Source organism: Macrobrachium rosenbergii, chromosome 5, assembly GCF_040412425.1.
Source record: "Macrobrachium rosenbergii isolate ZJJX-2024 chromosome 5, ASM4041242v1, whole genome shotgun sequence".
Taxonomy (NCBI): domain Eukaryota; kingdom Metazoa; phylum Arthropoda; class Malacostraca; order Decapoda; family Palaemonidae; genus Macrobrachium; species Macrobrachium rosenbergii.
Window position 1 is genome coordinate 15,386,787 of NC_089745.1, and position 12,835 is coordinate 15,399,621.

Below are 12,835 nucleotides of genomic sequence, written 5' to 3' on the forward strand. Positions count from 1 at the left end.
AGAATCCCCTTATTAACCGGAGACTCCGAACTGCGGAACGCCACTCAATTAAATTCGGTGAATTCAAAAGCGATGCAAATCGGCAATTTAGTCGGTTCGAAGGGAAACGGGTCCAGAGATTTGGGTCAAAATCTCATTCACTCAAGATCAACCCCACCGCTAATGGGGGATGGGGGTGGGTGGGGGGAGAATTTCGTTTTTACGGGAATAATGCATGCAGAGTGCAGGGGGCAAAAGTGACGGAATTTGGTCTGGTTTTTAGGGGAAGGGGTAGGAGAGGGGAATAATGAGCAAGATATACGAGGTTTTAACAAGAAATATGTTTAATAAACGAAGGGGCAGACATGATGGAATTTAGTTTTGGGATGGTTTCCAGAAAAAGAGGAGCGGAATTATTTTGTCGTATCTCGTTAAGTATGCTTATTTTTATTAAGGTAATCGTCCGATTTAGAAGGATATATGTTGCTGGCTTACCAACACGAAAGGGATCGTGAAAAAAAAACTTTTTGTTGAAAAACCCAAAAATCATAGTTACGTAAGTTATCCAGGTTATATTAGCACTGGTCAGCTGTTTATGTAATTGGTAAATTATGTAATTATTTGCGTTGTTATGCAAACCCATAACGTCTCACTCTTTCATAATGATGGAAGATACCTTCGAAGTCGTTGCCAGGGAAAAAAAAAATATTGGAACATTATTTTTTAACTTGGTGACTTTATTTCTTGAAATCATTATCTGAGAACACCGAAAAATAGTAAGAAAATTGACGTAAAAAGAGTAAAACAAATTTAATGAATTTAAACGAATTTTAATGAGGTTTTTATCGGCTGTAAAAGGATTTTTAGAACTTTTTGCTCTATGACTCATTGCCCGTGCAGTCGGACTCAATGAACTTTCTCATTCGGAGTTCAGAAGCCATCCCGGTGAGATCACATTCGTGGTTGCTCATCTCCCACCAAAAAGACTAACAACTTAGAGGTAAGTAATCTGTAATTCACTTGCATTAATGCTTAGAACTGCCCTATTAAATTCAGTCAAATATCGCTCTTGCTATTTGTTGATCCATTAGAATGACCATATGTCATTCTGTAGCAAGTATATGTTTATTCATATAGGCCTAGGTTTCCCCAGTCACTAATCTGAGAAATGCATTTTGTATTGTTTTTGTTTCGTTCTTCGGCTTTCTGTGATAGCATACGGCATTTTTTGGATATCATATAAATCTGATAAAGAAATTAAGTGGGAGCCCTACCATGGTTTGGATTTTGCACACCAAAAATAACCAAGTAGCCTATTGAGGGAGCAACCGAGTCAGTCATGGACGCTTCGGGTAATATATTCATAAATCAAAGTCTGTACATATTCTTAAGAACTTCTGAATATTAGTTAACTTGCATGAAAGTTGAAGCAACGGAAACAGGAAACGGGTTACTCCTGGACTAGGCCTAGTCGATTTGCTATACAGCATGTAAATATGGTTTCCTTTCTTGTACATAACATGTATATATATGTATGTATATATGTACAGTAGTATATGTGTGTGTATTGCCTCTTTTCACCTAAGAAGGGTTGGCCCCTTTAGTGGGTCTCTTAGGGAGAGTTCAGATCCCCCTTCTCCTAATATCAATTCTGGCATTCTGGCTGGAATCCTACTGTAGTCTTGTAACTACCACGTGCATAATTCATTGATTAAGGTCAACAGAGACAAAGTTTAAAGGTGTTAACAGAAAGTTCTTACGTGTTCAAATGTGCACATGACATGGACAAAATTTAATCATGATAGGCCTAATTCATTCTTTAATGAAAGTTTGTAAATGGTTCTCGCTAGACAAGCCATCTCTCTCTCTCTTTCTCTCTCTCTCTCTCTCTCTCTCTCTCTCTCTCTCTCTCTCTCTCTCTCTCACACACACACACACACACACACACAGTTATTTTGCTCCTACAAAAAATGCAGATCAGTTCCTTGCACAGTCATTTTAACGAAGCTAAGACCAATCGCGAAATGACGCCTTTTGTCCGCATCGAATAGAAAATTATAACCAATTGATGGTCAACTATCCAAATTGCTTGTGTAAACATGGGTTATGAAACAATGCAAATATTTTCTTCACACATCTTTATTAATTACAGCATATGATCATTACAAAAAAAGTTAAGTATATCTTAGTTTAATCAGACCACTGAGCTGATTAACATCTTTAAGGATTAGACTTATTTTACGTGGTTAAGAACCAATTGGTTACCTAGAACGGGACCTACAGCTTATTGTGGAATCCGAACCACATTTTAAAAATGAACAATCAGAAATTGTCTTATTCTTCATTGGCAGTCGGGCCAACAGAGTTAGCGGAACCCGCTCGCCCAACGAAGAACAATTGTTTCCATTTAGAAAGTTTCGCTGACATGCTTCCGGCGCCCATCAATCTAGACTTTCATCTCGGCCAACACGAAGTTATCCTCAAAGATATTTCAAATCATGCTTTCTCTGACACAACCTTTACAAACGCGAATACGCGCAGAACACACAATTTAGTCCTATCTTCCTCGAAGTCACTCCCTAGCAACATACTGGGAAAATGCGGAAGTTCTTTTCCGCATCTAGGCCCACTAAGATCACTATTATATATTAACGACGAAAAATGAACTTTCCTTGATTCAGTTTGCTATTACTGTTGCAGTGGCGTAACTAGTTGGGGGAGGCTTGGTCCGCCCCGGGCGGCACTGTCGCGGGGGGGAGGGGGCCCGGCGTTCTGGCATCTTTTGAGCAGATCTGGTCTGACGTAATTCTAGATTTTCTAGCATATTTCTCCTGATCGGAACACTGAACAGCGATTTATCAGCTCTGCTGTTGGACAGTAAGCAATTTTTGACAACAGCAACCCAACCCTAGTTAAAGAAAGTACAAAGTCTGTACAAATGCTTAATGCTTAAAAGCTTTTGGATATTGATTAACAGAAATGAAAATTGTAAAACTGAAACAGCAGGCAACGGGTTACTCCTGCAGTATGCCTTTAGTCTGTTTCAACGTATTTTACCAAAAAAGCAACATTCTTGGGAAGAGTGTGGGGTTTCTTCTCCCGTTAGACAGGGTGAGAGAAAAACTGACGAATGTAATATAGAGAGAGAAATTACGGTAATCCCATAGTTTTAAAACATCGTAATATAGGACTAGGCCCCGATCTCTCTCTCTCTCTCTCTCTCTCTCTCTCTCTCTCTCTCTCTCTCTCTCTCTCTCTCTCTCAAGTATTGACTAAATTTATTACTTTTTATATACAAATTGTAACATTAAATAACATATCTTTTATAAGTTAGTGCTCATCGAAAAGTGCGTAAGATTTTCAGTTAGGATGAGCTTTTTCCATATCACTTACTACCCTTCAGTATTGTTACCCGGTTCGAGATAAAATCGGCACACAGTAAAAGACATACTTCTGTCAGTGCGACCCTAACACTAGATTTTTTAATTTCTCTTATTTGGATTAACAGACACTTTCCAATATGAAGGGGGAATGTATTCTTATAAACGGCTTGTGCTGATTAACCTCACACCATCCTTGTCCACTCATCATGTCTATCAATGTCAACAAAGTAACAGATTGATACTCGATAGTTATACGATTTTCTGGGTTTGTAGTCAATGAATTGCTGATCATGATATAAGGCAGAGACGTATTTAAAAACCGTTAGAAATGAGGTGTTTTTAGCATCACAGGACTACATTTTGAATGTTTAGCCCCATTAGGCTTACATTACAAGTACTTTAATAATAGATAATTTTTCATTTTAATTAAATCATTTTGCAACATGTTATACATGGATATGTGCATTATTTCCATAATATGTAGCACGGCTCTGTTAACAGCGAGTTCTCTAATGTTCTCCCTCCGGAATTTTAAGTTACCGCTGCTTTAGGCTACCCTCCACGCCTTGTATACCTTACATCTGACCCACTATTCTTATGACGTGATGTCTGTTTACTTTCATAAAACAGACAATATGAGGAAGGTTATTATTGAAATCAGCAAGGAAGTAAGATAATGACAAGTAAGGAAAATTCGGACTAGAATGGAATTCTATGAGTTCTGACCGAGTCAGTCGCCTCTATTTTTACATTTTCCTTTACGACCTGGTCACATATCAATTAAAGACTGAATTGAGGAAAAAGGCTTAACTGCAACATGTATGTTAGACACTGGTAGTATGAATGGGATAGCTTTTAAGAAATCCTAAGAAACCTATCTCTAGTCTGTTGTACTGTTTCCTATCAAGCAAGTTGTCTGTTGTAAAATGTAAAAAAATATATTGTGCAGTTGAGACTTGGCACATTTCAAGTAGTTTTATACATTATAAATGATGCTTGCATAATACATATTGCCGTATTAAAAACAAAAAATTTTACATTAGATGAATGCAGACTGTCACATTGGGATAAAAGCGATTACAGTTCAGTTTCAGCTGAAGCTTTGAATCTGAATGTCAAGTTAGGTCATTTCCCTCGGCTCACGTCCTCTGGTTGTTCGTATACGTTCACGTGTATTTGTTATTAAATTGTACTAACCCAGTATATCTGTTGTAACTCAAAAAAACTTATTTGTTCTTAAAGCTATTTTTTATTTTTATTTTTTTTTTATAATTCCGTGTCTTAAGTGCTTTGGTAGGAATTCAAAGTCTAAACGAATATATTCGAATGAGATGGATTAAGCCAATTAGCAGCGATATCGTCAGCAGTGTTGCTATGACGAAATGTTTATTAAATGCATTTTTCGATGACAGATCAGCTGACCCACACTAGAGCCAGTTTGCAATACAGCATGTCGACATGGTTTCCTTTCTTGTTCATCACACGTATCTGTGTGTGTGTGTATGTGTGTATATATATATATATATATATATATATATATATATATATATATATATATATATATATATATATATATATATATATCCTTAGAAAGGTTGGCTCCTTTAGTGGGTCCCTTCTCTTAGGAAGAGGTTAAGAGCCCCCTGCTCTTAATATCTATTCTGGCTTGAAACTTACTATAGTCTTGTAAGTACCGCGTACACAATTCATTGCTTAGTTCAACGGAGACAGTTTAAGGGCGTTAACAGGACGTGCTTATGCGTTAAGTGTGCACATGACACGGGCATGCATTTCATCTTGATAGGCCTAGTTCTTTCTCAAATAAAAGTTCGTAAGTAGTTCCCGCTTGGTAAGCCTGATCTCTCTCTCTCTCTCCGCGCGCGCACGCACACGCACACAAACACACACACACAAACAAATCATTTATATTTTACCCCCCAAAAATACAGATCAGTTCCTTGCACAGTCAGTTAAACGAAACTAAGACCAATCGCGAAATGACGGCTTCTGTCCACATCGAATTGAAAAATACAACCAATTAATGGTCAACTATCCGAAGTGTTTGCGTGAACATGGATTATGTAGAAATGCAGATATTTTCAGTACACATCTTTATTAATTACAGCATATGATCATTTTCAACAAGTGTTTCAGTTCAGTAGGAAAAGCTTCGCAGACATGCTTTCGACGCGCATCGGTCTAGACTTCCATCTCGGGCAACATGAAGTTATTCGCAAAGGTATTTCAACAGGGAAACATCATAACCATGCTCCTCCCGAACATAACCTTAAACGCGAATACGTGCAGAAAACGCAATTTAGGCCTGTCTTCCTCGAAGTCCTTTCCCAGTGACATAGGAGAAAAATGCGAGTCTTTTTCAAAGGCCCATTCTAATCACTATTAAATTAACGACGAAAAATAAACTCTCGTTATTTCCGTTTTCTATTACTATTGTAACCGTTTCTTTTGCGTAAGATGAAGAATGTATCAGCTAGTGTGATGATAGAAAATAAGTGCTTGCGGTTAGGATCAAGGTGTAATCACTTCATTAAAAAGTTCTCTGAGAGTGCATATCTCGACCCAAGCAAATAAATAAATAAGTAAATATTTTAAATCCGGACTGGTCGCCTTTTCCAAATATGTAAGCTTCAGAATGTTTCAGAAGATAGGGACCAAATGCCCGCACGTTTATTCTATACGTGAATGAACGTGAAAGCACTTGGTAGTGAAGTTCTGCTTTTGTGTGTATATGTATATATAAATTATATTATATATGTATACTGTTTATATATAATATGCATATATATAGAATATATATTATATATATGTATATATTTAAAACATATTTAAAACCGGATTAGATTTCGGTTTCAGATCTTTATCATATTGGTTTGTTTTGCATCATGCGAAACTAATTATCTTAATAGAGAATACATCATTTTTCATGAATGACAAAACAGGATTTAATTATATTTTTTTTATTTTGATTTTAGCAATATAACGGTTAAAATAGTAATAGGAACAGTACAGTAGTTAAAAGTTAAGTATACTTTAGTTTAACCAGACCACTGAGCTGATTGACAGCTCTCCTAGGGCTGGCCCGAAGGATTAGATTCATTTTTTACGTGGCTAAGAACCAATTGGTTACCTAGCAACGGGACCTACAGCTTATTATGGAATCCGAACCACATTACAGTGTATAGCGAGAAATGAATTTCTATCACCAGAAATAAATTCGTCTAATGCTTCATTGGCCTGTCGGAGAATCGAACGCGGGACCAGCAGAGTGCTATCCGAGAACGGTACCCACCCACCCAATGAGGAACTGCTCACAGTATAGTAGTATTTAAAGTGAAACAATAAAGGCGGTTTTTTTTTTTTGGGGGGATGGGGGTTGGGGGTAGTCAGTCATACCACATTGGTCCACTACAAAATGTTTTCGAGCTGAGAATTGTTGTGCAACAAAGAATATTACAGGACTCATCTGCACTAGCCTCTATGGATGCCTTACCCAAGTCAAAGATTGACTAAGGTAGGTCAAATCATTAATCGCACAGGTACTGTGATGCCGAGCTTGGACAATTACTGCAAGTAAGTAGAGTTTAAAGCATGAACTAGGATTGACATTTTGTTTTACTGCTGTCATTTGAATGTGAAACACCGTTAAATTGTAAACAAAACATTGTGGTAAAATTCATCACAGCAGAACCGTTGTCAAAATAATCTGATATGTTTGAAAATACCAGTAGCCTCTTTTAATCATGCAACTCAGTCAAGTTCTGCGTCGTAACTTATTTATTAAGCTAAATTGGGATTACCTGGGAAAAAGACTGGCATGTTGGAATTTCAAGTAGTTAAATTAGAATTTTTTTTTTCTTGTAGAGTGAACCATTTGAAGTACTCGGGGCAATGTTTTGTATCTCCCTCAGAACAAATATATAACTTATCAAGTATTGAGGAGAAAAGTCAAAACGCTTCTCTCTCTCTCTCTCTCTCTCTCTCTCTCTCTCTCTCTCTCTCTCTCTCTCTCTCTCTCTCTCTCTCTATGTTTATTGATAAACTATCTGTTTTCTCATTTAAGCAACTGGCTCCGACGCCGCCTGATGTTAATGATAACATTATATGCTTTGAAATGATTCATGAAACGAGTCCAACCAGGACGCCTTATCATCTTTTCTTATTTTCCAGCTTTTTCAACTTTAACAAGATTCAAGAATAATGGCTGAAAATTTGACCCTACATGAATATGGTCCCAAGTATTGCTCCAATGAAGAAGCACACCGGTGGCTGCCAACTTTAACCTCCTTTGGCCTTGGACTGTTGGTTTTCATATTGCAGAAATTTGCTGAGTGGGTGATTGGAGCAAGAAGATTCCGTCCTTCCAGAGGTGAAAAGCGTTTGTTAGACAATTTGCAAATATTGACACCCCTGGCGGTCACTGTGGGAATTATTTCATTTTTCTTGGATATGTTTTACGATTTTCCTTCCCTCGTTATCTGTCGACCGCCGCTGATTGTAGAGTTCTCAGTTCATGCTGTGAATAACTGGGTTCGATTGGCAGTCCTCTCATATATGACTTGGAGGACACTGGTTGTGTGGGTACTGATATGGCGTACAGAACCTCTCCTAACTGTTGTTAATGTAGCTCTGATGGCTCAAATTCTGATAGGAGTCGTGATAAAACAAGAGTTTATTGCCTTTGATTTCTTGATCTTCACCAATGTTTTCTGCTATGAACTCCATGCTCTTTTTATTAAGATTGGTAACAGGTTTGGCTGTATCACAAAGATGATTAAACTATGGGCATGGTTTTTTATCATAGGAGGAATTTTGAGGGCAGCCGAGGAATGGAACACTAACTTTGGTTACCATATAGGTTTTAGAGGGCTTTACATGCCCTCAAAATCAAGCTGGTCATATATCTACTGGACAGTAATCACAATCTCAACCGTAGGTTATGGTGATGTCACACCATCAACAGACACTGGTAGAGCTGTTGTAATGTTGGTAATAATATTTTCCTTGGCTTGGTTTGCTTCTCACTGTAGAACTTTTTTGAAATGTTGTTTTGACGATAAGAAAACTATCACCATCCAAGAAAACCAACCCATTCATCCACTACACCATCTTGTTATTGGCTGTGATACAGTGGACCAGCTCTCAGCCTTCCTGAATGCATTCGTGGAGGGCGATCGCAAGAAAGTTCTTGTGTTCATGCAGGAAGAAAGTTCAGGTTTGATAAAGATAGCCAGCCTTTACGGTGTCAGAGTTGTTTTTGGAAATGACCCCCTGAAAGTCATAAGAGACCCCCATATCTTTAAAGGAGGCCAAGGAAGTTCCTTGTGGATTCTGTACAATGCTGTGAGTTATGACAACGCTCCAGTAAATGATAACCTTACTGTACAGTTGGTGAAGAGAATAAAAGACAGTAATTGCACCTCTCGCCTTTTCGTTAAGGTTGCAGACACCAAGGCAAAGGTTCAGGTAAGTCAGATCAAGGGATGGAGAGGTGATGAAGGAATAGACGTGTGCATAGCTTCCCAGCTTCTCGATGCTCATATGCTCACCCACGCTGCACATGCAAGGATCAGAGCAGCTCTTCTAGCCCAGGCTTCTATGACTATGTCTTTAGAGATTACAGAAAACGAGGGGTATAGGAGGGTAACATTTCCTCAGGTTGTGGAAGAACAGTACTACGAGAATAAAGCTATATTGCTGGGTTCCAATAGTACAGCTAAAGACGTTCTTTTTGCAGAAGTTATAGAGCTTCTGGATAAGATAGTAATTCTAAGAAGTAATGAGGCTAAACGCTGGAGGAAAAAGACGCACAATTGCTTAAATATAATAACCACTCCTATCGGGTCCACGGCCGCCTCTGCTGTTGCAGAGAATGAATGCTTGTCAGTAGCCTTTGCAGAACATCCATTCCCAGCTCTTGAACGCGTTAAGGAGGAAATCAAAGTCTTCTCTTGCAAGGTACAGGATGACCCAAGTAACACTCATGACTTACTGAAAGCTAAATATGCTTTAGGTGACAAGACGGTTATATCCACTCTAGAACATCTGTACGAGATCTGCTTGATTAACGACTGTGTATGTGGTATCTTTGAGAACAATCTCTCAGATATCTTTTTGGTGAAAGCTTACAGGGATTCTACACTGTACAACATGTGGACAACTTTAGTAGAGGGTGAATATTTTGTAGTAGAAGAAATCCAGAAAAGCTGTCCTTATTGTTGTCTTTTTGATACCATGGTGAAGAAACGGCAGATTCCTCTGGGCGTTGAAATTAATTATAAAGTAGACAATGAAACAACTGAAAGGCTGCCAGTATTGAACCCACCACCCACCTACGAGGTCGAGAAAGGAAGCTTTGTTCTTAGTTTACGTTCTAATAATGAAATGTAAAACTTATGTTTGAAGGATAACCTAATATTATATATATATATATATATATATATATATATATATATATATATATATATATATATATATATATATATATATATTATATAATACAAAGATGTATTATAAATGGATATGCTTATCCTCTTGAGGACTATGCCATTTGTTTTTTCATGGCACTAAAAGGATTACTCTCATGTTTTTATATCCCTGTTAGGTTTAGCTAGAATTACATAATCCTACCCTATTATGATACCTCTTATACTGTTTCGCTTATCTAAAGAACTCATAAATGGCATTAACACGTCCTATTTTGCACATCAGTTCTGATTTTACAGAATATCTCATTGTAGTTTGTTTACTTACGTAGACCACATCAACATTATCTTAGCTGGATGATTCGTATTAGCTTCAGTTTCTGTGTACAAGTTTCATTCTGTCTTTATTTGAATAAAATTTTATAATTATGCCATCATCACAAATGAAATTGTACATTTTATTTATTTTTTAGTATTGATACTCTAAGAATACTCTTAAAATGTCATTTTTGTTTTTTGTTTTTATCGGTGACATGACTTATTCCTAAGAAAATACATTTTCATAAAACCACCAGTTGTGTATGCCAAATTCATTCCTCTACACCATTTCTGGGAGAACATGTGCTAAATAATATTACTTGAAGTAATTAAGGTAATACGTTACAACGGTGACAGATAGAGCAATTATACTGAAATATCAGAAAATTTGTAGAAATATAACGTTAAAAGGGCAATTTGGCTGCAAGAAGAATAAAACTTTGGTGTAAAATAAGCAATGTTGAGTGAAGAGATAATGTAACACAATGAAAAGTATCATCAGAATGATAATGGTAAAGTAAAAAAAATGATAAAATTGTAAAAAAATAATCATTAAAATTATTAATGATAAAACTCTTCAGTTCGTATGGCCCACAAAATGCCACATGCCATTTGCAAAATGAAGATGATCCCTGCTAAATATTTTCCCCATATCCTAATTTTGGAAATATTTGAAAGCAAAGTGTAGAAAGTTTAAATGATGATATTACTGTTTTGATGCAAGCTGCTTTGTTGAAAATACCATTTGTTGATTTCATCTCCAAGAGATATTTTGTTCAGATATTAAAATTCGCGAGCTCCTGCTAGAAAATATATCTTTTGCGCCAGATCACAACAGAATCCATTTCTTGTGTGGTATCGTCCACACTTTACCTTTTTCACATCTTTAAAAAACTGCACGGAAAAGTTTCTTTTAGTGATTTCAAAACAGTTCTTGTAAAATTTTTAAACTACGGGACCATTTTGTGTGGTATGAATTTATATCTATACAGTATATATACATGTATAACTAGCTTTGCAATACCAGTTTATCCATAAACAAAAAACAGCATTCATAAATGTGCACTACTTGTTTTTTTTAGCAGTCAACAGAATATACTAGTTACATGGCCAATTCACCTCTGAGGTTTGTATTGCTTCTATACTGAATTCACTAAAAGAAGCAAGTATAAATTCAGCCGTTTTCATTAAATATATATATATATATATATATATATATATATATATATATATATATATATATATATATATATAATGTATGTAAATCTATAGTTCATATAAAACAGTCTTGAATCTCTGGCATTCCACATCACCTTACAAACTCCCCTCCCACCCCCACCCTACCCGTACCTCCAACAATTCCCTGTCACCCTAACTCGCAACAGCACCCATTCTTGTTTACAGTTCTCCTTGGCGACTTACCCTCTTGTTACCGACCAGAGTCTCTGCACACTTCTGCTTATCGTCAAACGTTGCTTATTCCGTGCGATTTCTGATGAAGTGATTGTTTTTTTATGAATTCATTCCTCGTGAAATGACATCCAGATCTGCTCTCTACGCGGGGTGGGGGCCCGGTTCTATCGCACTTCTTAAATAATGGCTTGAACAGCTTCAAATGAAAGAGAATCAATAAATAAGTGGAACTTGAGGAGTCCCTCATCCACGATTTCAGCAGTTCAAGGTTAGACGCGATGCTGGTGAGGCTTCTGTGTGAGTATATAAAGCTAATAATGTTAAGGAAGTTATATTAGAAAGGGGTGTCATCCACAATTCAGCAGTTAAAGAAAGTCTAGCTGTGACCTTTCTGTGTGTTTGCTTTTTTTTTTTTTTTTTTTTTTTTTTTTTTTGAAAGAGTTCCACCAATGCTTGTAGTCTATACCCTCAAGTAATCATGCGAAAGGGGAAAAGAAAAAGCACAAATTTGCGAAGGTGCTATTGCTTATTACTTCACAAACCGTACTCAAAACCTTATTCAGTATTTCTGAGTACGTACAAACTGTCAGCCATACAAGATCGATAGCAAGGAAGTTCAGACGCAATCTGTGCAACTAAAGAAAGTCATCCACCGAGACAAGGATCATCCAGCCAGCTTAGATATCTCCTCTCATCCAGACAGGCGCGAGACGAGAGTGCAGAGCAAGAGGGTGGGACTGAACCCAGCTCCGGCGGAAAAAGAAAAAGACCTGTTGCAAGTGCTGTGGATGAGGTAATCATACTGATGAAGACTGTAGATTCCAGGATACCACTCGCAATTGTTGTAGTTATTGTAATTACTCGAGTACAGAAAGTCTACTGCAAGCATGAGAGGGACAACACAACTCGGCGAATTATTTATGAAGAGCCGAGATGTTAACGTAATCAAGGAGAACAATGCATTAAAGAACACAAAATGTCTTAACAGGAAAGAAGTTTAATATCGAAGTAAACGCTGGAGCCATAGATTATTTTTTTTCGACTGATGAACGGAAGTCCTTGCAAAAGCTCCATTTTTCATTATTGTATTGATATCTGAAGGCCAACTATCTATTCTAGGAGAGTTTATTATGGAAGTGACCTACGAGAGCTTCAGCAATCTGAGAGAGTCTACATCAATGTATCAAAGATACTAAAATTGAATGATCTCTTTTGAGCTAGACGATCAGCAATGCCAATACTGGGAGTCATTGCAATGTTCGTATTAAATGACAATATATATAAAAAAAGGTTAATGGC

General features: G+C 37.1%; 1 protein-coding gene across 1 annotated transcript; it reads left to right on the plus strand.

Moving 5' to 3' along the window:
* Positions 1-889: 889 nt before the first annotated feature.
* LOC136838524 (uncharacterized) lies at positions 890-9,831 on the plus strand. The gene is made up of 2 exons (XM_067103613.1): positions 890-979; positions 7,551-9,831. The coding sequence occupies exon 2, from the start codon at positions 7,581-7,583 to the stop codon at positions 9,768-9,770; it is 2,190 nt and encodes a 729-aa protein (XP_066959714.1). The 5' UTR covers positions 890-979; positions 7,551-7,580; the 3' UTR covers positions 9,771-9,831.
* Positions 9,832-12,835: the final 3,004 nt, after the last annotated feature.